At 46.3% G+C, this 22,781-nt stretch overlaps 1 protein-coding gene across 1 annotated transcript; it reads right to left on the bottom strand.

The window, feature by feature from the left end:
- Positions 1 to 12,915: 12,915 nt before the first annotated feature.
- On the bottom strand, positions 12,916 to 15,500 carry LOC120935823 (piggyBac transposable element-derived protein 4-like). The gene is made up of 2 exons (XM_040347882.1): positions 15,463 to 15,500; positions 12,916 to 14,767 (listed from the first exon to the last, which is right to left on the bottom strand). The coding sequence occupies exon 2, from the start codon at positions 14,748 to 14,750 to the stop codon at positions 13,023 to 13,025; it is 1,728 nt and encodes a 575-aa protein (XP_040203816.1). The 5' UTR covers positions 14,751 to 14,767; positions 15,463 to 15,500; the 3' UTR covers positions 12,916 to 13,022.
- Positions 15,501 to 22,781: the final 7,281 nt, after the last annotated feature.

Below are 22,781 nucleotides of genomic sequence, written 5' to 3'. Positions count from 1 at the left end.
GGATCAGCCTATTTCTAATGAATTTGCATTCAAGGCTTATGTTCTGTGGATATGAGATGAGAGTTCTGTGAGCACCGAGGTGTTGGTGGCAGCACATAGACTATATGGGAACTTTTATACTGAGGATCGATCACTGTATTGGAACTATTAATTGAAGGATTGTACACTGATTATATTGGAATACTTAATTTCCAGTCACTATTGGACTTCACCACTGTCATAATTCATTTATTTTATACTAATATCACATTGTTTATATATGTATAGAGGATGGAAGAGCACAAAATCACTCACCACTTTATCAGAACACTGAATTACTGTTGTTACTTTGCCTCACTTAATTAGGAGGAACTGTGATGTGGTTACACTCTGCCTGGCAGTGAAAGCACCTGTCCGATTTAACAGAAGATTACCAACCCCATTAGAGTCCTTGCTGTCTACCAAGCCTCTTTGGATGTACTTTGTTTATTGCACTACCGAAAATCAACAAGTGCACCTTAAAGTCATCCAAAGTCTTACAGACCGAGGCCCGGATTCAGAAAGGAGATACGACGGCGTATCTCCGGATACGCCATTGTATCTTTGAGTGCGGGCCGTCGTTCATAGAATCAGTTACGCATAGATTTCCCTAAGATCCGACCGGCGTAAGTGTCTTACACCGTCGTATCTTAGGCTGCATATTTACGCCGGCCCGCTAGGTGGTGCTTCTGTATAGTTACGCAATGAATATGCTAATTAGGTAGATACGCCAATTCAGAAACGTACGTCCGGCTGGCGCATTTTTTTTACATCGTTTACGTTAGGCTTTTTTCAGCGTAAAGTTACCCCTGCTATATGAGGCGTAGCTAATGTTAAGTATGGACGTCGTTCCCGCGTCAAGTTTTGAAAATTTTACGTCGTTTGCGTAAGTCATTTGCGAATAGGGCTGTACGTAAGTTACGTTCACGTCTAAAGCAATGACGACTTGCGGCGTAATTTCGAGCATGCGCACTGGGATTTTTTCACAAACGGCGCATGCACCGTTCAAAAAAAAACTTTGAATACGCGGGGTCACAGTTAATATACATAAAACACGCCCACATCATCCCCATTTGAATTAGGCAGGCTTACGCCGGACCAAATACGTTACGCCGCCGTAACTAAGGGCGCAAGTTGTTTCTGCATACGGAACTTGCACCCTAAGTTACGGCGGCGTACCTTATCTGCGATACGTTACACCCGCCCATAGACCATTCTATCTGAATCCGGGCCCATATCTGTATTCGGAACTTTAGTTACATATGTGTGGATTTAGGTTGGGGGTTAGGAGTCCCCTGAAAGCAGACAGGTTTAATCTCATAGATTTCTTCAGTAACTTATGCTCTTTGTTCTATGAATACATATTTGCTTACTACTCCATATTACTGTTATTGTTTGTTTCATTTTTCTTTAAGCAAGTTCACAGTACAGATACTTTCTGTGTTCACTATAACCTGTGTCTATTTACTGTGGTAGTTACACTACATTGTTGCCAGTGGGATTGAGTCTGTTTTTGGGGTTGAATAGGAAGAGTAAAGAACCAACAGAAATCAAGTGGCTCCTGCGGGGGTAGTGCTATAATTGTCTGAAGACTTTCCAATTTCCTAAAGCCATAGGGGAAAATCCACAAAAAAACTGCCTAACTTAACTTTTAGCAGTTAAGTTACACTGGCGGAAAATTTCTACCTAAGTGCCCGATCCACAAAGCACTTACCTAGAAATTTTCGGCTGTGTAACTTAAGTGCCTCCGTCGCAAGGCGGTCTTCTCATCCAGGGGGCGATGACAATTTAAATGAGGCGCGCTCCCGCGCCGGACGTTCTGCGCATGTGTGTGACGTCATTTTTCCCGACGGGCAGCGCGCGAAATTACATTACGTCGGGCATTGTGGATTGCGTCGGGACAATAAAGCTGCGTCGGGTAAAAAAAAAGTTACGCGGCGAAAAATAAAATGTGAAATTTAAAAAAAATAGCGGCGAACGAAAAAAAGGTATGTTTTTACAAGGTGTAAACAGTTTACACCTTGTAAAAGCATCCCTAATTTTACGCATGCAAAACGTAACTTACGCAGAAAACACAAAGCTAAAAAGCTTTGTGGATCTGCCTAAGTACTCATTTGCATACGCAAAGCGGCATTTCGACTCGAAATGCCCCCAGCGGCGGATGCGGTACTGCATCTTAAGATCTGACAGTGTAAGTGTCTTACAGATGTAGGATCTTCTGCCTATCTTTGGAAAAATCCTTCTGTGGATCAGTTCCAAAGATAGGCACAGGGATACGCAGGCTGAACAGCAGTTCCGCCTGCGTATCTCTTTTGAGGATTTGGCCCATAGTTCTTTATTCTTCAGGATACCTGAGTGACAGGGTCTGGAAACTGGCTGGGTGCAGTTATAGAATTCAGAGTGGGTGTCTGGACCACCAGGCTTTGATGGTATTTAATTGCACTATGTTTGTTTATTCACTTAAACACACCTAGTCCAGATATATATTTATGTGGATTATGTTTGTACTTTGGCACCTTGGATTTTGGTTTACTTATATTTTGTTTTTCTTTTCAAAAAAATGTTTTCCTTTTTTTTCCCTTTTGGTATGCACCAGCAGTCTGTGACCTGATATTGGCTTCTGGTGTGTCCAGTGATTGCGGACCACCCCCAGCCAATCATTCAATCAGGTCACATGCCAGCTTTTGATCTCTATATATACTAAACAGTCTTAATGCATGTTAGCCATGAATAAGCACTAAGTCAGTGCGAAACGTCGGTTATCCTCCTGTTTCTGTTTCTGTTGCTGTGATCTGGTATGTTTTTGCTGTTCGTTTAAATAAAGACAACCTGTTTGGTTTGGAGTGCGGCCATCCATCCTTCATTTTACGCCAAGGCTTTGGCACTAGGGATGAGATTTGTGTTCGAGTCGAACGTATGTTCGACTCGAACATCGTCTGTTCGTACGTTCGACAAAATTCGAACAAAACGTGTCGTTCGCACCAAATTCGAGTGACGCACAACGGCCCATAATTCACTGCGGCATTGCGCGCTGATGATTGGCCAAGCATGCACTATGACCCTGCATGCTTGGCAAATCACAGCGCGCAAAAAAAGGAGAGCCATAATTGGCCAAAGCCAGGGTGGCTTTGGCCAATTATGGCTCAGGGGGTTTAGTACACGCCCCACACTATATAAGGCCGCCTGCAAGTCGGCCGCGTGTAGTGTGTTGCGGCATTGTTAAAGAAAGAACAGTCAGTCAGTTAGAGAGAGAGAGACTCAGGGCTAGATTCAGAAACAAATGCCTATCTTTAGGCGGGCGTAGTGTATCTCATATACGCTACGGCGCCGTAACTTTGAGAAGCAAGTCCCATATTCAGAAAGAACTTGCGCCTGAAGTTACGGCGGCCTAGCTTATATGGGCCGACGTAAGCCCGCCTAATTCAAAATAGGCTGGTAGGGGGCGTGTTGTATGCTAATTAATCGTGACCCCACGTAATTGACGTTACTAACGAACGGCGCATGCGCCGTCTGTGAAAGTATCCCAGTGCGCATGCTCCAAATTACGCCGCAAATAGTCATTGCTTTAGACGTGAACGTAACTTACGCACAGCCCTATTCGCGTACGACTTGCGCAAACGACGCAAAATTCGACGTTGGCCGGACGTCCATACTTAACATTGGCTACGTCTCATATAGCAGGGGTAAATTTACGCCAGAAAAAGCCTTACGTAAACGACGTAAATCAATGCGCCGGGTGGACGTACGTTTCTGAATCGGCGTATCTATCTCATTTGCATATTCTACGCAGAAATCTTTGGAAGCGCCCCTAGCAGTCAGCGTAAATATGCACCCAAACATACGACGGAGTAGGAGACTTACGCCGCTCGTATCTAGGCAACATTGAGGCGTATGTGATTCTATGAATCAGGCACCGAGATGCGACGGCCCACATTCGGAGTTACGACGGCGTATCTGGAGATATGCCGACGTAACTCCTTTATGAATCTAGCCCACAGTGTCTTTTCTACCAGATAGATAGATAGAGCAGGCAGGCTAGTCAGTTTAGTTAAATTTACAGGGCCAGATTCTCAAAGAGTTAGGGCTCTTTCACACGTCAGCTCAGTTTTTTAGATCAGTTTTTTTTTCATCAGTTGATCCGTTTTTCCATCCGTTTTTCCATCCGTTTTTTTTTTTTTTTTTTGGGGCTTTTTACATATTTTGATGAAAAACGGATGTTAGCGGATCGGATGGTAAACGGATCATCCGCTAACGTCCGTTCCGTTTTTTTGACGGAAGAAAAATAGGGTTTATTTCCATCCAAAAAAACGGAACTTAACGCAGACGGATGCTAGCAGACGTTAGCGGATGCTCATCCGCTAACGGACATTAACCCATAGGGAAGCATTGCGGTCCGTTAACGGACGTCCAAAAAACGGACGAACGGAACGGACGTGTGAAAGAGCCCTTACGCCGGCGTATCAGCAGATACGCCGACGTAACTCCGAATCTAAGCCCGTCGTATGTTTAAATGTATTCTCAAACTGAAATACACTTAAACATGCCTAAGATACGACGGCCTGCGCCGTCGTATATTAGGGTGCAATATTTACGCTGGCCTCTAGGTGGCGCTTCCATTGCGGTCGGCGTAGAATATGCAAATTAGTCGTTATGCCGATTCACGAATGTACGCTTGCCCGTCGCAATGTTAAGTATGGCCGTCGTTCCGCGTCGAAATTTGAACATTTTACGTTGTTTGCGTAACTCGTCCGTGAATGGGGCTGGACGCCATTTACATTCAGGTCGAAACCAATGACGTCCTTGCGACGTTATTTAGCGCAATGCACGTCGGGAAATTTTAGGGACGGCACATGCGCAGTACGTTCGGGGCAGGAACGCGCCTAATTTAAATGATCCACGCCCTCTACCCGGATCATTTGAATTAGGCGGGCTTGCGCCGGGGGATTTATGCTACGCCGCCGCAACTTTACATGCAAGTGCTTTGTGAATCAAGCACTTGCCCGTAAAACTTACGGCGGCGTAACGTAAATGTCATACGTTACGCCGCCGCAGATTTGCCCGATTCTACGTGAATCTGGCCCACAGTGTGTAGAGGATATATATACACATCCTAGGAGTTGTACATATATTTATACACTGTATAGCTTAGCTAGATCAGCTATTCCTATTTGTCAGGCAGTAGTTTGTGCTAGCTGCAGTGCTCTAACATGTTGTATTGCCTGTGTGCTGTTTAGTTTACACCTAAACGTACTCGGTGTTACTGCACTTGTCCTGTTTATTTGCACCTAAACGTAGTTGCTGTTACTGCAAGTGTGCTGTTCATTTGCACCTAAACGTAGTTGCTGTTACTGCACGTGTGCTGTTCATTTGCACCTAAACGTAGTTGCTGTTGTTATTGCAAGTGTGCTGTTCATTTGCACCTAAATGTAGTTGCTGTTACTGCACGTGCTGTTCATTTGCACCTAAACGTAGTTGCTGTTACTGCAAGTGTGCTGTTCATTTGCACCTAACCCTCCTCTTATGTTAGCTTCCTGTTACTATCCATGATATTAACGGGTCGGTTTTGACCCGTGTCTTAAATCAGCCATAAAATACCCTCTGGACAATTATTTATCATCCAATTTGTTTCTTACCTCTTGGTTACCTTGTTAGGCTTCTTTATCCTTGAAAAGATTGGTTTTAATATTTTTGGTGTGACCCCTTAGACCTTTCTTTTGATAGCATACCTCTCATTTTCAAATTTAAAAAATGGTAAAATAAACCTCAATAGAATATTATAAATTGGTCCTATGTTTCTTTACTTTATTTAGAGAAGCAGACAAGCTGGCAAAGAGATATGCCCTCCTTAACTACAGCTCACAGGGTTGAGAGGTGATTGGCTGTCAGTGTTACTAAGCAGAGAGAGTGTTTATGATTTCAGATTTGGCACTTATTAGTGTCCTATAATCCTATATTATAACTGGGTCAGAATTGACCCCAACACCAAAAACGTCTTAATTTTCATCACAGTATTTTATAATTTAGTGAAAAGGATTCCTTTTTCTATTACATTGTTTAAATAGAGGTTCCTGACAAAGTAAAAAAATCTTGATGCAATAAACACATTTATGTGATACTTATAGACATTCAAAACCTGAATACGGGTCGGTTCTGACCCTAACACAAGAGGAGGGTGGAGGTGTGGCTTGGGGACGACTGTATGGGGATGCCCTTGAGGGTACTTCCCTTATGGAGGAGGAGGGGCTTCCCAAAATGGCGGAGGCCCTTGGGGGGGCTTCCCATAATGGTAGAGGCCCTTGGGGGGCTATCCCCTATGGAGGTGGAGGTATGGGAGGGTCCTGGGATGGTGGTCTCGTCCCCAAGTTAAATTCCATCCTCAAGGTCCCCGTGCTCCTCCTCTACTTCCTCTAAAGGAGATGTGTGGACACTGTCCTCATGGGATGGGGTTGGTTGCCCAGCAGCCGAGGATGGGCCCGCTTCATCCTGCATATCTGTGGATGACACAAAACATTCACATGTTGGAGTACCCACACACTTGTCACATGTTCCCTCCCCCCCCACACATGCTACACACCAGATAAGAGATAAAACACACTCACCTGTCCTCAAGGGCTGATCAACAGACTCAAATCCCTCCAGGCCCTCCACCTGCTCCCTCTCCAAGCACCTGGCTATGACCTGCTCATCAGGTGTCAGCGAGATATTCAGGGCTGGTCCACCTCCGGTGCCCCTTCTGTGCCTCTTCATCTTGGCCACCTTCTCCTTCACGAGACGCCGCAGGTTGTTAATTTTCTTGGCAATCTTTTCTGGGGTCCGTTCCGCATGGCCAAGGGCACTGACCTGCGTTGCAATCTCTGCCAAGATCTCCTCTTTACGGACCTTGCTGGTCGTGCCACTCTCCGATCCGTAGAGGTACTTGTTGTACCTTGACATGGCATCAATTATGATCGCCTTCTCCTCTTTAGAACATTTTTTAAGCCTCCTTTCCTTAGGCACTGCTTCAGACATGTTTTTAACAAATAACAAGACAAAAGTAGCCACACCAAACCAACCAAAGCTGCTGGTATACTTTTGCGCTCGACTGGCGCATGTCTGTGCGTATTTATACCCTGGGGTGTAAACGGTGGGCAGGCTTATCTCGGGGGATACGATAGGCGTAGTTGTACGCATGCGCAGAGGGACGCGGGACATGCTATCACGTGACGGCGGATGCGTCGTTCGTTCGGCCCTTCATTTGCATGGGGTCACGCTTCATTTAAATGGATCACGCCCACATCCTTCCCACTTTGAATTACGTTGGCTTACGCCGTCTAATTTAAGTTACGCTGGCGCATCGCAGCGCGCATTTGCTTCCAGAATATGCTGCTTGCCTCTCGAAGTTTCGTCGGCGTAGTGTATCTTCGATGCGCTACGCCGGCATAAAGATGCGCCGAGGTACGTGAATCTAGCCCAGTGTTGGGTACATGCTGCATGAAGATGCGCAGCGTTTTGAAGGCTCCAATGATGGAACACAGATAGAGGAAGGCAGTAATGTGAGCCCAGAGAGAGGGGGTGCCAGCAATCTGGCAGTCATGTTCCCCCAGCTGCAGCATACTGCCAGGTTTTCGACAGTGATGAGGAGGGAGGGGATCATGAGGTCACTGACTCTACGTGGGTGCCTGATAGGAGAGAGGAGGAAGAGGCACAGGCACATCTCCAAAGAGGCAGGATGCCCTCCAGGGGCCAGCTTAAGGGCAGCACACCAACTGCATTACATGGCAGAGCTACGCCTGTGCAGGGCGCTGCTGTGTCTCAACGTTACTGCAAAAGTTCTTTGGTGTGGGCCTTTTTTGAGACATGTGCATCAGATCGCACCATTGCTATTTGCAACATATGTCTCAAGCGTATCTCGCATGGCCAAAACATCACCCGCTTGGGCACCACATGCTTGACCAGACATATGTCGACCTGCCATGCAGTTCGATGGCAAGCATACCAGAAAGACCCACGCCAAAGAACAAAGCGGACCTCCCCTTGCCCCTCATCAGCTGGGACCTCCAAACCCACTAGACCCTCAGTCCTCTCTGAAGCTTGCACTGATAGGACTAAAGGTGTAGAATAGGTGTGTCACAACCTAGTAGTACATGCAGGCAATCTACGGATAGTACCAGACAAATTTCCCTGCCCCAGCTGCTGCAGCGCTGAAAGAAGTACTCTTCCAGCCATCCACATGCCCAGCGGTTGAATGCTAGCTTAGCGAAATTGCTAGAACTTCAACTGCTGCCTTTTCAGTTGGTAAATTCTTACTCATGGTTCAGCAGGCATGGACAGGGACGTTACCTCTCTTTCATGGCGCATTGGGTGACTCTGCTGGCAGCTGGGAAGGACACATGGCAAGGTACAGTAGTGTTGAAGGTTGTTCCACCACCACGCCTCCAAAACACTAATACTGGTTGTGACACACCTCTCTCCTCCACCCCCTCCTCTTCTTCTTCTGTGGCCTCTTCCTGTGTTGTTTCCTCGGAACCAGCCGTGCTCCGTAGGCGTACGAGGGGCTACGCAGGAATGCAGGCTAAGAGATGCCATGCGGTGCTAGAGCTGGTGTGCTTGGGAGACAGGAGCCACACTGGGGCAGAAGTTCTGTCAGCTCTGCATGGGCAGGCTCAGAGGTGGTTGACGCCACGCCAGCTTAAGCCAGGAATGGTGGTTAGCGACAATGGCACCAACCTCCTCTCTGTCCTGCGACAGGGACAACTGACCCATGTGCCCTGTTTTGCTCATGTTCTGAATTTGGTGGTGCAGCGGTTCTTGGGCAGGTACCCGGGCTTACAGGATGTCCTGAGGCAGGCCAGGAAAGTCTGTGTGCATTTCCGAAGGTCATATAATGCCAGTGCTCGGCTGACAGACCTCCAAAGGGAATACAACATGCCCAAGAACCGCCTAATCTGGGACATGCCCACCAGATGGAAATCTACATTGGCCATGCTGCAGCGGCTGCACACGCAGCAGAGGGCCATCAATGAGTACCTGTGCCAATATGGCAGCAGAACTGGGTCAGGGGAGCTTGTTTTTTTCCCCATGCCAGTGGGCCTTGATCAGGGATGCATGCACTGTCCTGTCACCATTTGAGGAGGCCACGAGGATGGTGAGCAGTGACAGTGCATGCATCAGTGAGACTGTCCCTCTTATTCACCTGTTGGAGCACACGCTACGTGGAATAATGGACAGGGCCCTTGAGGCAGAACAGAGGGAGGAAGAGGAGGAATTCCTTACCTCTCAAGGCCCCTTTTATCCAGATAGTGGTCCTGCATGCCCGCCTAGCACACAGGAGGAGGACGAGGTGGAGGAGGATGATTGTATCAGCAGCATGGAGGTGGAGCCTAGCACTCAGCATCAGCAGCAGCAGTCTTCAAGGGATCACTTACAGTCCCAAGGAACCCATGGACTTTTACGTGGCTGGGATGAGGTGGCTGCGGATCCTGTCATCCTCAGTGACCCAGAGGGCTGTGCCCCGAATGCCTCAGCAAACCTAAGCTGCATGGCCTCCCTGATCCTGCAAAGCCTGCGTAAGGATCCTTGTGTTCATGGTATCAAGGAGAGGTATCATTACTGGCTGGCAACTCTCCTTGATCCAAGTTACAAGAGTAAGGTTGCGGAGCTTATCTTGCCATCGCAGAGGGAGCAGAAGATGAAACATCTTCGGGAGGCCTTGCAGAAGGGTCTGTGCAACGCGTTCCCAGAACCTGGGGGATTACCAAATTCTGGTCCTGGACAACGTGTTGCTGAGGATTCGGTGAGTCACAGAAGGACCAGTGGAGAAGGTGGCCGTCTGACTGATGCGTTCAGGCAATTTTTTAGTCCGCAGCCCCAAGGTATGACCGGTTCCAGCAACCATCGCCAGCGTCTGGTTTACATGGTTCGGGAATACCTAGGGGCAAGATCAGACTTGGACACTTTCCCCACCAAAAATCCTCTGGCTTACTGGGTCTTGAGGATGGATCACTGGCCAGAGCTTGCACAGTACGCAATTGAGCTACTGGCTTGCTCTGCATCCAGTGTTCTTTCAGAACACACATTCAGTGCTGCTGGAGGCTTTGTGATCGATCACAGGGTGCGCCTCTCCACCGACTTTGTTGATCGACTGACCTTCATAAAAATGAATCAGGCTTGGATCAACACCAGCTACCAAGCACCTGATGCTGATGTAACTGAATATTTTTTTTGAAATGTCAGATCCCTTGGAGACTGCCTATGCTGATGCTGAGTGACTGTCCTGTTATGCTGCTGACTGAATATCCTTTTCCTCCTCATTGATCTTGCTGATAGCTAGTAAGAACATTGTTGGTTCTGGGCACCGCCACCAGTACCTAAGGCCCAATTTTTTTTGCCCCTGTTTAACAGGGGCGTATAATAAAAATTTTGATGCAATTATTTGCATGTGGCTCTTTGTTGCGCTCCAATTACAATATCTGTGAGGGGTTGCAGTGTTGTGTTGTGCCTAAGGCCCAATTTTTCTGCCCCTGTTTAACAGGGGCGTATAATAACAATCTTGGATGCAATTATTTGCATGTGGCTCTTTGCTGAGCTCCAATTACATTATAAAAGTATATAGGGCCAAAGGGTCTTGTCAGGACCGATCCTCCCTATAGGCTCACTATGCAAGCCACTTAGGGCCCCTGCAAAGCTGCGAAGGGCCCCCCAAATTACTAGAGGCCCCGCCTGGTGAGAAGTCATTTTCGCCCCCTCACCCCGCTTCTAAACTCGCTGGCTGAGTAATTTCCGAAAGCAGAACACCCCCCCCCCCACTTCTCAACTTTCTTTAATGTGACATGTCACTGTCGTCAGCGCCCCCCGCTTCTCATTTTTAATGTGCCATGTCATTTTGCTTAGGGTCCCAGGGAGGTCAGGATCTGCACTGGGTCTTGTAATGACCTGGGGGGAGTGGTGGCGGGGAAACTCATGCTATTTTTTTCAATGATTTTTATCCATATTGCAGGGACCAAACATTACATTAAAGCCGCAAGGAGTATTAAATTTATTTTTTCAGAGAGTAATCTCATGTTGTGCAGGGACAGTTGTAAACATGTGCCACTACTATAGACACCCAGCAGGTACGATATTTAAAGGAATTTTTTTATTTTATTTTTTCACTTTAAGCATCATTAAAATCGCTGCTCCAGAAAAAAACGACGTTTTTTAAAACTTTTTTTTCCATTGATACATGTTCCCTGGGGCAAGACCCAGGTTCTCGAAGACGTTTTCCAACAATAACTTGAATATTGGGCTTTAAAATGAGCACTTTTGAATTCGAACGTTCGAGTCCCATAGACTTCAATGGGGTTTTAAATGTTCGGGCGAATTTTTGGTCCGTTCGAAAGTTCTGGTGCGAACCGAACACGGGGGTGATCGGCTCATCCCTATTTGGCACTATAGAAACAAATGGCTGCAACAGGATCTCAGGCAAGGCAGCTCTGGGAGTGTGAGTGTTTTTAATCCCTTTTTATTAAAGATGTTTTAAATATGCTGCACTTAGAGGGCGCCGTTCTCTTTCTTCTTGTTTGCAGCTCTGGGAATCCCTGACCAGATAGGTAACTAATGCCAGATATGCCAAAAATGTTGTCACGGTTTTTCTGATATGACATTATAAATAATATGGATTCTACATATGATATGTAGAATGCTGTACCAAAATTTCTCCACATACAGCACTGTGGAAAATTCCCTAGTTGCCACCATTTTTCGCATATCAGGACCCAGTCATTTGGACCAGATTTGGCATCAAGAAGGTAGGAGATAGTGGCCCGGATTCAGAAAGGAGATACGACGGCGTATCCGGATACGCCGTCGTATCTCTGAGTGCGGGCCGTCGTATCTATGCGCCTGATTCATAGAATCAGTTACGCATAGATTTCCCTAAGATCCGACCGGCGTAAGTGTCTTACACCGTCGTGTCTTAGGCTGCATATTTAAGCTGGCCGCTAGGTGGCGCTTCCGTATAGTTACGCAATGAATATGCTAATTAGGTAGATACGCCGATTCAGAAACGTACGTCCGGCGCATTTTTTTATGTCGTTTACGTTAGGCTTTTTTCGGCATAAAGTTACCCCTGCTATATGAGGCGTAGCTAATGTTAAGTATGGATGTCGTTCCCGCGTCGAGTTTTTGAAAATTTTACGTCGTTTGCGTAAGTCGTTCGCGAATAGGGCTGTACGTAAGTTACGTTCACGTCTAAAGCAATGACGACTTGCGGCGTAATTTGCACTGGGATTTTTTCTTGAAACGGCGCATGCGCCGCTCGAAAAAAAACTTCAAATACGCGGGGTCACAGTTAATATACATAAAACACGCCCACATCATCCCCATTTGAATTAGGCGGGCTTACGCCGACACAGATACGTTACCCCGCCGTAACTAAGGGCGCGAGTTGTTTCTGCATACGGAACTTGCGCCTTAAGTTACGGCGGCGTACCGTATATCTGCGATACGTTACGCCTGCCCATAGATAGACCATTCTATCTGAATCCGGGCCACTGTGTGTAATGTAAAGCTCTATATTTCATTTGCCAAATGCTCATCTGTTCCGCTATTTGTAATTTAGGCATGCATATAACTCTCAATTTGGTGCATCATCTCTTCAGGTTCAAATGAGTGATCTGGAATCTTTGCTTAGGCATGACTCTTTAGATAAGGCCCTGTCCAATATTTATAAGCAACTGTTTATCCTCCCTGGCGGTCTGATTTTTGAATGTCTAAACAGTACATTGTTTTGCATGGAAATTTGATGTTTTATATTGTAGGCCTGTAATTCTTTGGAATAACACACTTAAATCTGTCCAAACAAGAGTCTAGTAGACCTCCCGGGTATTATTAAGTTTGAAACATGAAATCATAAATTATAATATAATAAATAACTATAAATAATTATAATAATACATTTTATTCAATAATGTAATCAAGTAAAAAACAATAAAATTTGTAGGGTGCAATATTACTAGTCACTGTAATACTAGACACTGCATATTAGTTTAGTAAACATCCCGGGTGTGATAAATTTTGAAACACGGGACTGCACAAAGTCCGACGTCACAATCAGGACAATGGAACCTGGTTTCCTTTCTGATTTTCTTTCCACTGCCATCTCGCTTCGAGCAACAAACCACGCACATCCTTGTAGGTGCTGACTTTTTCTCGGTTGGTGGGATGTAGTCCATGAAGTGACGACCAGTCAGACGTTCTGGATTGACAACGCCAACTGCACGACGTCCAGCTCTATTCACAGCCATTGATGGTGTTTGGTGGTTTACAAAGATCCGTTCGGTAACTTTCCAAATGAAGTCAGCATGAATCACAGGCTTGTCGCTCTTTTTTTTGAGCAGAATGAAGGCATTCCACAAGCATTGCTCAAGAAGATGCCTGAAGATCTTCTTGTAGTACTTCTTTTGCTGTTCCCTCATTGCTGGGTAGAATGTCATTGCTTGGCCTTGGTCGGCTCTGTCAACACCTCCCATGGTGTTATTGTAGTCTATCAGTACTTGCGGCTTCATGATTTTTTTCCCACCTTTTGTGCGTACCATAGCAGTGGAGGTATTATGAACTGTACTCAATAGGCACACATCTTTCCTGTCACGCCATCGCAGTGCCATCATTTTGCCTTTCTGCCAGGCAACCATTTCTCCATTCTTCAGCTTCTTATTGCCAAACATTGGCGGCATGTTGCGCCAGTTAGCCCTAGCGGTTCCATAGGCATCAGTTTTGTTTTGTAGAAGAAACTCATAAAGTTCAGGAGACGTATAGAAGTTGTGCGTTGTTACACAATAGCCCTGATTTAGCAATGGCTCAATGAGTGAAAGAACGGAAGATGTTGCTATTCCATAGCTGCTGTATTTTGGATTGAATTTTCTTCCTTTCCCAGTGTATAGGACTGAATTCCAAATGTAGCCAGTTGACGATTCGCATAGCATGTAGGATTTTACACCAAAGTGTGCTCTCTTTGATGCAATGTATTGTACCCAGCTGTGCCTTTCCTTGTAGGCCATTAGATTTTCATCTATGCTGATATCTCTTTCTGGCACATAACTCTGTTGAAAATTCTTTAGAATCATTTGAGATACTTCCCAAATTTTCTTGAGTTTTGGTGCAGGATGAGTAGTTTCATCAAATTCTTCATTGTTTTCAAAGTGTAAATATTTCATGATCAGGGAAAATCTGTACTCTGACATGACCGTGCCAAAAAATGGAGTGGCAAGTAATTTATTAGTTGTCCAATACCATTTCTGGAGGGGTTTCCCCACCACTCCCTGAAGTATTATTAGGCCCAGAAATTTCCAAATGTCATCTTTGGTCACTGGTTCCCACTTCCTGCCTCTTGGAAACTTCTGATGCGTAGGAGACGATTGTTGCTCTTGGTATCGGTTTGTTTCAGTAACTATTTTTTCAATAACCTCATCGGTCAGAAATAGTTGTAAGTATGCCAAGGGGTTGTCATCTTCAACGTCTACTTTCATACCAGATACTCCAGTAAATGGGAATCTTGGGGGCGCTGCATGATCCGTACCACAGTCAATAGAGCACCAAGTTTGCACATCATTGAGCTCAGTCGCAGAATCGTTTCTGTCGTCACTTTCATCGTCTGATGATGAATTTCCCCACGAATCACTATCGCTCAATTCTTCAAATGATTGTAATTCACTATCGCTGTTTTCAAGCCGATCTAAAACCGCTTTTGACCTACAGGGGCGCTTTTTGGATGCCATGGACGTTCTCAAGTTTCCTGGCAGAAAGAATAGTAAAAGTTCAGGCAGGGCACTGGACAGAAAACTGATGTAAAATTATTTGATACAGTAATATAATCCTAACAGATTACAATGTATTATTTGTGTGTTATGTTTTTTACTTTTTGAATTTGCCAATGGTTTCGCCCCCATGCATTACAACACTCGCAGGGAAGGGAACCCGTAACACAGACTAATCGGGCGGGGGATCCGGCTGGAGGACACATTGGGAGTACATTGCGGGATCCTAGGGACAAGGTAAGTACCTATACCTGGATACTGCGGTATAATCCCGAATGTAGCTTGGGGTTACCTCTTTTGGTACTGAAAATTAACCCCACACCTCACTCTGGATTACTGCCAGGGAGGTTAAATTTGGACTTAGAATGGAAACCATTCCCGCACTCAGTACAGGAAAACCTCTTATGTGTTGGAAGGTTGGCCCCATCCCTCATAGTCTGAAGTTCCTCAGGATAAGAGGAATACGATGGTCTGGCACCGTCCCTCACAGTCTGAGGTTCCTCAGGATAAGAGGAATACGATGGTCCGGCACCGTCCCGCACAGTCTGAGGTTCCTCAGGATAAGAGGAATACGATGGTCTGGCACCATCCCTCACAGTCTGAGGTTCCTCAGGATAAGAGGAATACGATGGTCCATCTACACTGTGTGGTGCCGGATGGACATTTGAGTTACCTGGGTTTTCGTCTGGACTATACTGTGTGATGTCCTCATCTTCTACTTTACAGTCTGGAGACAAAGTGAGACAATCCTCTGAGGTTTTCCTCATCTCCCGTACATCTACTGAAATAGAAATAAAAAGATTATTACTAGACATGAGCTGATTGGTTCCCCTAAACCAGGACTCCGCCCACATCAGGCAGCTTTGTCTCTGAGGATCTTACAATTCCCCCCTCAAGGTAACTAGTAAATGGGTCCTCTGATCTCCTACCAGATCATTTCTTTATTCATGGACCTTAGTCAGAGAGTGAGGAAATAACAAGAACTGTCTTTTATAGGAGTGACAATGATGAGGGGATTATAGGACGAGTGTCCCCACCCCCTCTATCACTCATTGCCATCTTCCCAACACAAGAAGTACTGCACTTTCTTATTTAGTCATTAATAACAGTGGGGCTGAGCCCCACCAGAGATCAGAGAGTGAGGATGGGGGAGAACAACCAAGATGAAGACTGGACTGATGCTGAAGACCACCATCATTGGGTTACTGACTCCTCCCCCTCATTATCACTTTATTTAAGGTTCCAAAGTCTGGGGATGTTATCACATTATTATCACCATGTAAAAGTCTGTGCTCCAATCAAATCAGATATGAAATGTCCAGCTGGTAGGAAATGGGTTCAAAAGTAACACCTATGTACAACTTATTATATAGAATGCAAAAGTTAGAACTATATATCATAAAAATGATGTACAATATAGAGTATATAGTGCAGGGATCAGGAGTATGTAATGTACAATATAAATTATACATTTCAAGGGTCAGAACTCAATATTGGTATTCGGTGAAAATGTAAATGTTTACATGAGACAAGTTGCAGAGATCCCACACCGCTGCCTCCCATCTCCTGAGACTCACTCAGTGACTTACTATACAGACATATCCCTCCACCCGGCACAGCCAGCAAATAACAGAGCAAGTAATCCTGGGAGAATTGTTCTGTTAGAGATCTTGCTAGACCCAGACATGGGGGAGAAGTTTCAAGACTCTTAACCCTGGTGCCTCTGTTGAGCAATGTCTATGGTGAGAAATCGACATTTTTGCTGCGAGCGGAGTCCCGGAATGTCCATAAATCCAGTCTAGATATAAAAAATGGTGTCTGTAGCACAGAAAAGAAAGATTATCCGAGAGAAATTCAGGAATACAGGACGGGGAACACAGGTCAGGACAGTGACCAGGGGATTACAGGCTGATATCACCCAGTCCCCGCCCTACTCTGGACCAATCAGTGAGCAGTATGGGTGGAGGAATGGATTTAGTGTTAATGACCCACCTGTGCTGATCTCTGTAGGAGTGCCGTCCTCTATAAATGTCCCCGTTATTCCATCCTCCTCCATAGACTGCTGATCATCCCTCACATGCGTCTCTTCTTCTTCTGTTTTAACCTCACCTTTTATATCCATCAGATCTTCAGCCTAAACCAAGAAAATGAGAGACAGTATCACATGTAAAATATAAGCTCACATAAAAAAAACACACCACATTATCTCCACAAGTCCATGTTCTAGAAAAAACTCTGTACCACCAACCTTGTAATGACGAGGGATGGTTCGATCTTCCTGTGTGGAATCCCGGGAATACAGAGGACGGGGACATCTCTCTGGTGGGTTTCTGTATCTGGATGACTCCACCATGGTGTCCTGGTACAGATCTTTGTGTTCTTTTAGAGACTCTGACTCCTCCATCACCCCATCCTCATCATCCTCCTCTTTTATCTCTTCTTTAACTTCAACTTTAGAATCTCTCAGGTTTCCACTCTGAATATAGAATAAAAATGACATCAATGGTAACAATGCAGATAATGTACAGATCCTAATGATACTATCAGTGATTGTTCCTCATCTACCTGATGATGGTGGGGGATGGTGTGACCTTCCTGTGTGGAATCCCGGGAATACAGAGGACGGGGACATCTCTCTGGGGGGTTCCCATTACTGGATCCATCTGTAGGAAACACACACACTGACTGAATACATTGTTTCTATGTGTTTATCAGATGATGGGGGATCTAGGTGGAGCCTCCGTACTGCTCTCTCCTTTACAATAAAGTCTCCTCTTACCCGGTGATGTGAGGGGCGGCTGATTGTCCATCATGACGTCCTTGTAGAGATCCTTGTGTCCTTCTAAATACTCCCACTCCTCCATGGAGAAATAGACAGTGACATCCTGACACCTTATAGGAACCTGACACACACAATGATACAGTCACCATCCAGACACACACCTTGTCTGTTACTGGATAATGTCCCAGAATTCCCGGCACCGCTCACCTCTCCTCCATCATCTCTCTAGTGACTTCTAGAATCTTCTTTGTATTTCTCTATTCTATCAGGGAGGGAGGTGGAGGCAATGTGATTATCATATGATCTCCAGACTTCACAGGAGGAAAACTCTAGAATATGAACACAAATAGTAAAATCAAAAGGTCTCCATGTTATTAAAGCTCCACTGCAGACTGAGGTATAATTTACTCACACTGGACCCCCCACACTATGCAGGATAAAAGCTTGTGGCTTTTAACCTGCAGGAAACAACAGGCAGGACGAGGAATAGCAAGAAGGAGCTCAGAGACAAATGAGAATATTGCTCAGGCAATGGGAGATTATCTCAGCATGACTTACATAATGAAGGAGATGAGGGGGAGGGGAGAAAATTACTAAGGCCCCTTTCACACTGGGGCGGGAGGTGCGTTGACGGTAAAGCGCTGCTATTTTTAGTGACGCTTTACCGTCGGAATTGCGGCGGTATTCCCCCCTAGCTAGCGGCCGAAAAAGGATTAATACTGCCCTGCAGAGGCGCAGTGCTGGCGGTATAGCCGCAATTTCCCATTGCTTCCATATAGAAGGAGAGGTGGAGGAGCAGTAAAAACCCCGCTCTTTCACCTCTCCAAAGATACAGCTAGCAGGACTTTTGGAGCGGTCCTGCTAGCGCACCCCCCCAGTGTGAAAGCCCTCGGGCTTTCACACTGGAGAAACAGCAGCCACTGTTTCAGGTTGGTTTGCAGGCGCTATTTTTAGCACAATAGCGCCTGCAAACCGCCCCAGTGTGAAAGGGGTCTTAAAGGGGTTGTAAAGGTTCATTTTTTATTTTCTAAATCGGTTCCTTTAAGCTCGTTCCTTTTTCTTTCGATTTCCCTTCTAAATGTATTTTTTCTTTGTCTGAATTTCTCACTTCCTGTTTCTCCTCAGTAAACTTGCCACCATCATCTGAGCGGTGGTTAGTCAACCAGGAACAGCTTACTGAGGAGGAACAGGAAGTGAGAAATTCAGACAAAGAATAAAAAACATTTAGAAGGGAAATCAAAGAAAAAGGAAAGTGAACCAACAATGCACTAGCTTAAAGCAGAGGTTCACCCAAATAACATCTATATAAGAGAGCAAATTCTTTATACTACTAACATGTACAGTAGACACTTTTTTTTTTTAGGCTGTACATACCTTATTATCGCTCCAGGGCTTTCACACTGGAGCGGTGCGCTAGCAGGACCTCTCCAAAAGTCCTGCTAGCTGTAGCTTTGGAGCGGGGTTTTTACTGCTCCTCCACCTCTCTTTCTAAATGGAAGCAATGCGGTGGGGGGCCTTATCCGCCGGGGGGAACTTTTTCTGAAGGACATCACTCATCTGGGCGAACTCCCAGATTACATTGCGCCTCAGGATAGAAACGCCTACTCTCGCGGGAGTGAGTACCCGGAAGCCGAATTTAAAATAGCAATACTGTACATGTTAGTAGTATAAAGAATTTGTTCTTATATTGATGTTATTTGGGTGAACCTCCGCTTTAAAGGAACCTATTAAATAAAAAACGAACCTTTACAACCCCTTTAAGGTGACCACAGATACATGGAAATTCAGCTGGGTCAGCAGGGATCCCATTTCCATCCATGTGTGGTCACTGCCGGATAAAAGTCACTTGATCAGCGGCTGCAGCCAATAGCTTCATCACCGATCTGTGTATTCTGAGAGCGGAGGAGCGCCCCCCATTGTCAGAATACAATAGTGCAGCAGGGAGGATTCCCCCTTCCCCCTCCAATGTGTGGATGGGGGAATCAGTTCAGTTTACTTCACTCAGTCCACTGGCAGAACGATAAAACTGAACCATGTATGGCCAGCTTTGGAAGGAAGATATATTAATCATTAAGGGTGAGCTCTGGCGTGTTAGCATAGAACACGTGCAGAGCCCGCCAGGAAGTGTGCACGGCGTTGCGCTAATAACAGCCAGGGAGACATTTCACGATCCCTGCAGCCGAGCATCGGGACAATGTCTCCCTGGCTGTGATTAGCGCAGCGCCGTGCAGACTTCCTGGCGGGCTCTGCACGTGTTCTATGCTAACACGCCAAAGCTCATCCTTATTAATCATCAACTGATTCCCATGAAGGGGTTATTCTAGGTCTCCACACTATATATGTGTGTATCATCATCTGCTGGAGATAAAAGACGTCACAGTGACTATGGAGGAAGAGGACGGACATGACGGGGTTACTGGGTGTAAATAGAAAATAAGATCTTATTACCTCCTCTGCTACTACTTCCAGCAACGTCTCCTCTCTACTTCCTCCCGACTCACCTCTCACCCGAAACTTCCTGTCTGTACCTGACATCACTTCCTGTCTTCCATAGAGACTTCCTGTCTGGGTAGAGATGAGATCACCATCTTGTGGAGCTCAGAAGAACTGCAGAAACATCTCATAGTGTAAACATGGCCTCAGGGGCGTACCTAAAGCATTTGGCAACCGGGGCAACTCCTATATCTGGAACCCCCCCCCCTAACTTTAAAATGTAAAAACACCCCACTGTGCCCTCTTCATACCTCTGCACCCTTCAATCTCTTTGTCACTACTGTGTAACCCCTCTCAACAACTGGACCCCTTTACATTACACAACCCCTTTGGACCCATTTACATTATTAAACCCTCTGGACCCATTTACATTAGACAGCACTCTGCACCCCTTTATATTACACAGCACCCTGCACCTCCTGGATCCCTTTACATTACACAGCAACTCTAGACTCCTTTACATTACTAAACCCTCTGGACCCCTTTACATTACACAGCACCCTGCACCTCCAGACCCCTTTACACTACACAGCACCCTGCACCTCCGGACCCCTTTACATTACACAGCACCCTGCACCTCCTGGACCCCTTTACACTACACAGCACCCTGCACCTCTGGACTCCTTTACATTACACAGCACCCTGCACCTCTGGACTCCTTTACATTACACAGCACCCTGAATCCCTGGACCCCTTTACATTACACAGCACCCTGAATCTCTGGACCCCTTTACATTACACAGCACCCTGAATCTCTGGATCCCTTTACACTACACAACCCCCTGAATTTCTGGACCCCTTTACATTACACAGCACCCTGCACCTCCTGGACCCCTTTACATTACACAGCACCCTGCACCTCCTGGATCCCTTTACATTACACAGCAACTCTGGACTCCTTTACATTACTAAACCCTCTGGACCCCTTTACATTACACAGCACCCTGCACCTCTGGACTCCTTTACATTACACAGCACACTGAATCTCTGGACCCCTTTACATTACACAGCACCCTGAATCTCTGGACCCCTTTACATTACACAGCACCCTGAATCTCTGGATCCCTTTACACTACACAGCACCCTGAATTTCTGGACCCCTTTACATTACACAGCACCCTGCACCTCCTGGACCCCTTTACATTACACAGCACCCTGCACCTCCTGGATCCCTTTACATTACACAGCAACTCTGGACTCCTTTACATTACTAAACCCTCTGGACCCCTTTACATTACACAGCACCCTGCACCTCCTGGACCCCTTTCCACTACACAGCACCCTGAATCTCTGGATCCCTTTACATTACACAGCACCCTGCACCTCCTGGACCCCTTTACACTACACAGCACCCTGCACCTCTGGACCCCTTTACATTACACAGCACCCTGCACCACCTGGATCCCTTTACATTACACAGCACCCTGCACCCCTTTACATTACACAGCACCCTGCATCTCTGGACCCCTTTACATTACACAGCACCCTGAATCTCTGGACCCCTTTACATTACACAGCACCCTGAATCTCTGGATCCCTTTACACTACACAGCACCCTGAATCTCTGGACCCCTTTACATTACACAGCACTCTGCACCCCTTTACATTACACAGCACCCTGCACCTCCTGGACCCCTTTACATTACACAGCACCCTGCACCTTCTGGACCCCCTTACATTACACAGCACCCTGAACCTCCTGGACCCCTTTACATTACACAGCACCCTGAATCTCTGGACCCCTTTACATTACACAGCACCCTGAATCTCTGGATCCCTTTACACTAAACAGCACCCTGAATCTCTGGACCCCTTTACATTACACAGCACCCTGCCCCTCTGGACCCCTTTACATTACACAGCACCCTGCACCTCCTGGATCCCTTTACATTACACAGCAACTCTGGACTCCTTTACATTACTAAACCCTCTGGACCCCTTTACATTACACAGCACCCTGCACCTCCTGGACCCCTTTCCACTACACAGCACCCTGAATCTCTGGATCCCTTTACATTACACAGCACCCTGCACCTCCTGGACCCCTTTACACTACACAGCACCCTGCACCTCTGGACCCCTTTACATTACACAGCACCCTGCACCACCTGGATCCCTTTACATTACACAGCACCCTGCACCCCTTTACATTACACAGCACCCTGCATCTCTGGACCCCTTTACATTACACAGCACCCTGAATCTCTGGACCCCTTTACATTACACAGCACCCTGAATCTCTGGATCCCTTTACACTACACAGCACCCTGAATCTCTGGACCCCTTTACATTACACAGCACTCTGCACCCCTTTACATTACACAGCACCCTGCACCTCCTGGACCCCTTTACATTACACAGCACCCTGCACCTTCTGGACCCCCTTACATTACACAGCACCCTGCACCTCCTGGACCCCTTTACATTACACAGCACCCTGAATCTCTGGACCCCTTTACATTACACAGCACCCTGAATCTCTGGATCCCTTTACACTAAACAGCACCCTGAATCTCTGGACCCCTTTACATTACACAGCACCCTGCCCCTCTGGACCCCTTTACATTACACAGCACCCTGCCCCTCTGGACCCCTTTACATTACACAGCACCCTGCCCCTCCTGGACACCTTTCCACTACACAGCACCCTGAATCTCTGGATCCCTTTACATTACACATCACCCTGCACCTCTGGACCCCTTTACATTACACAGCAT

This window comes from Rana temporaria, chromosome 4 (assembly GCF_905171775.1).
Source record: "Rana temporaria chromosome 4, aRanTem1.1, whole genome shotgun sequence".
Lineage (NCBI taxonomy): Eukaryota > Metazoa > Chordata > Amphibia > Anura > Ranidae > Rana > Rana temporaria.
Note: the sequence above shows the minus strand (reverse complement) of the source record. Positions and strands in the feature narration are given on the sequence as shown.

What these genes read in the sequence shown, in the direction of transcription:
- LOC120935823 (XM_040347882.1), bottom strand. Translation starts at nt 14,750, where the DNA reads ATGGCATCCAAAAAGCGCCCCTGTAGGTCAAAAGCGGTTTTAGATCGG.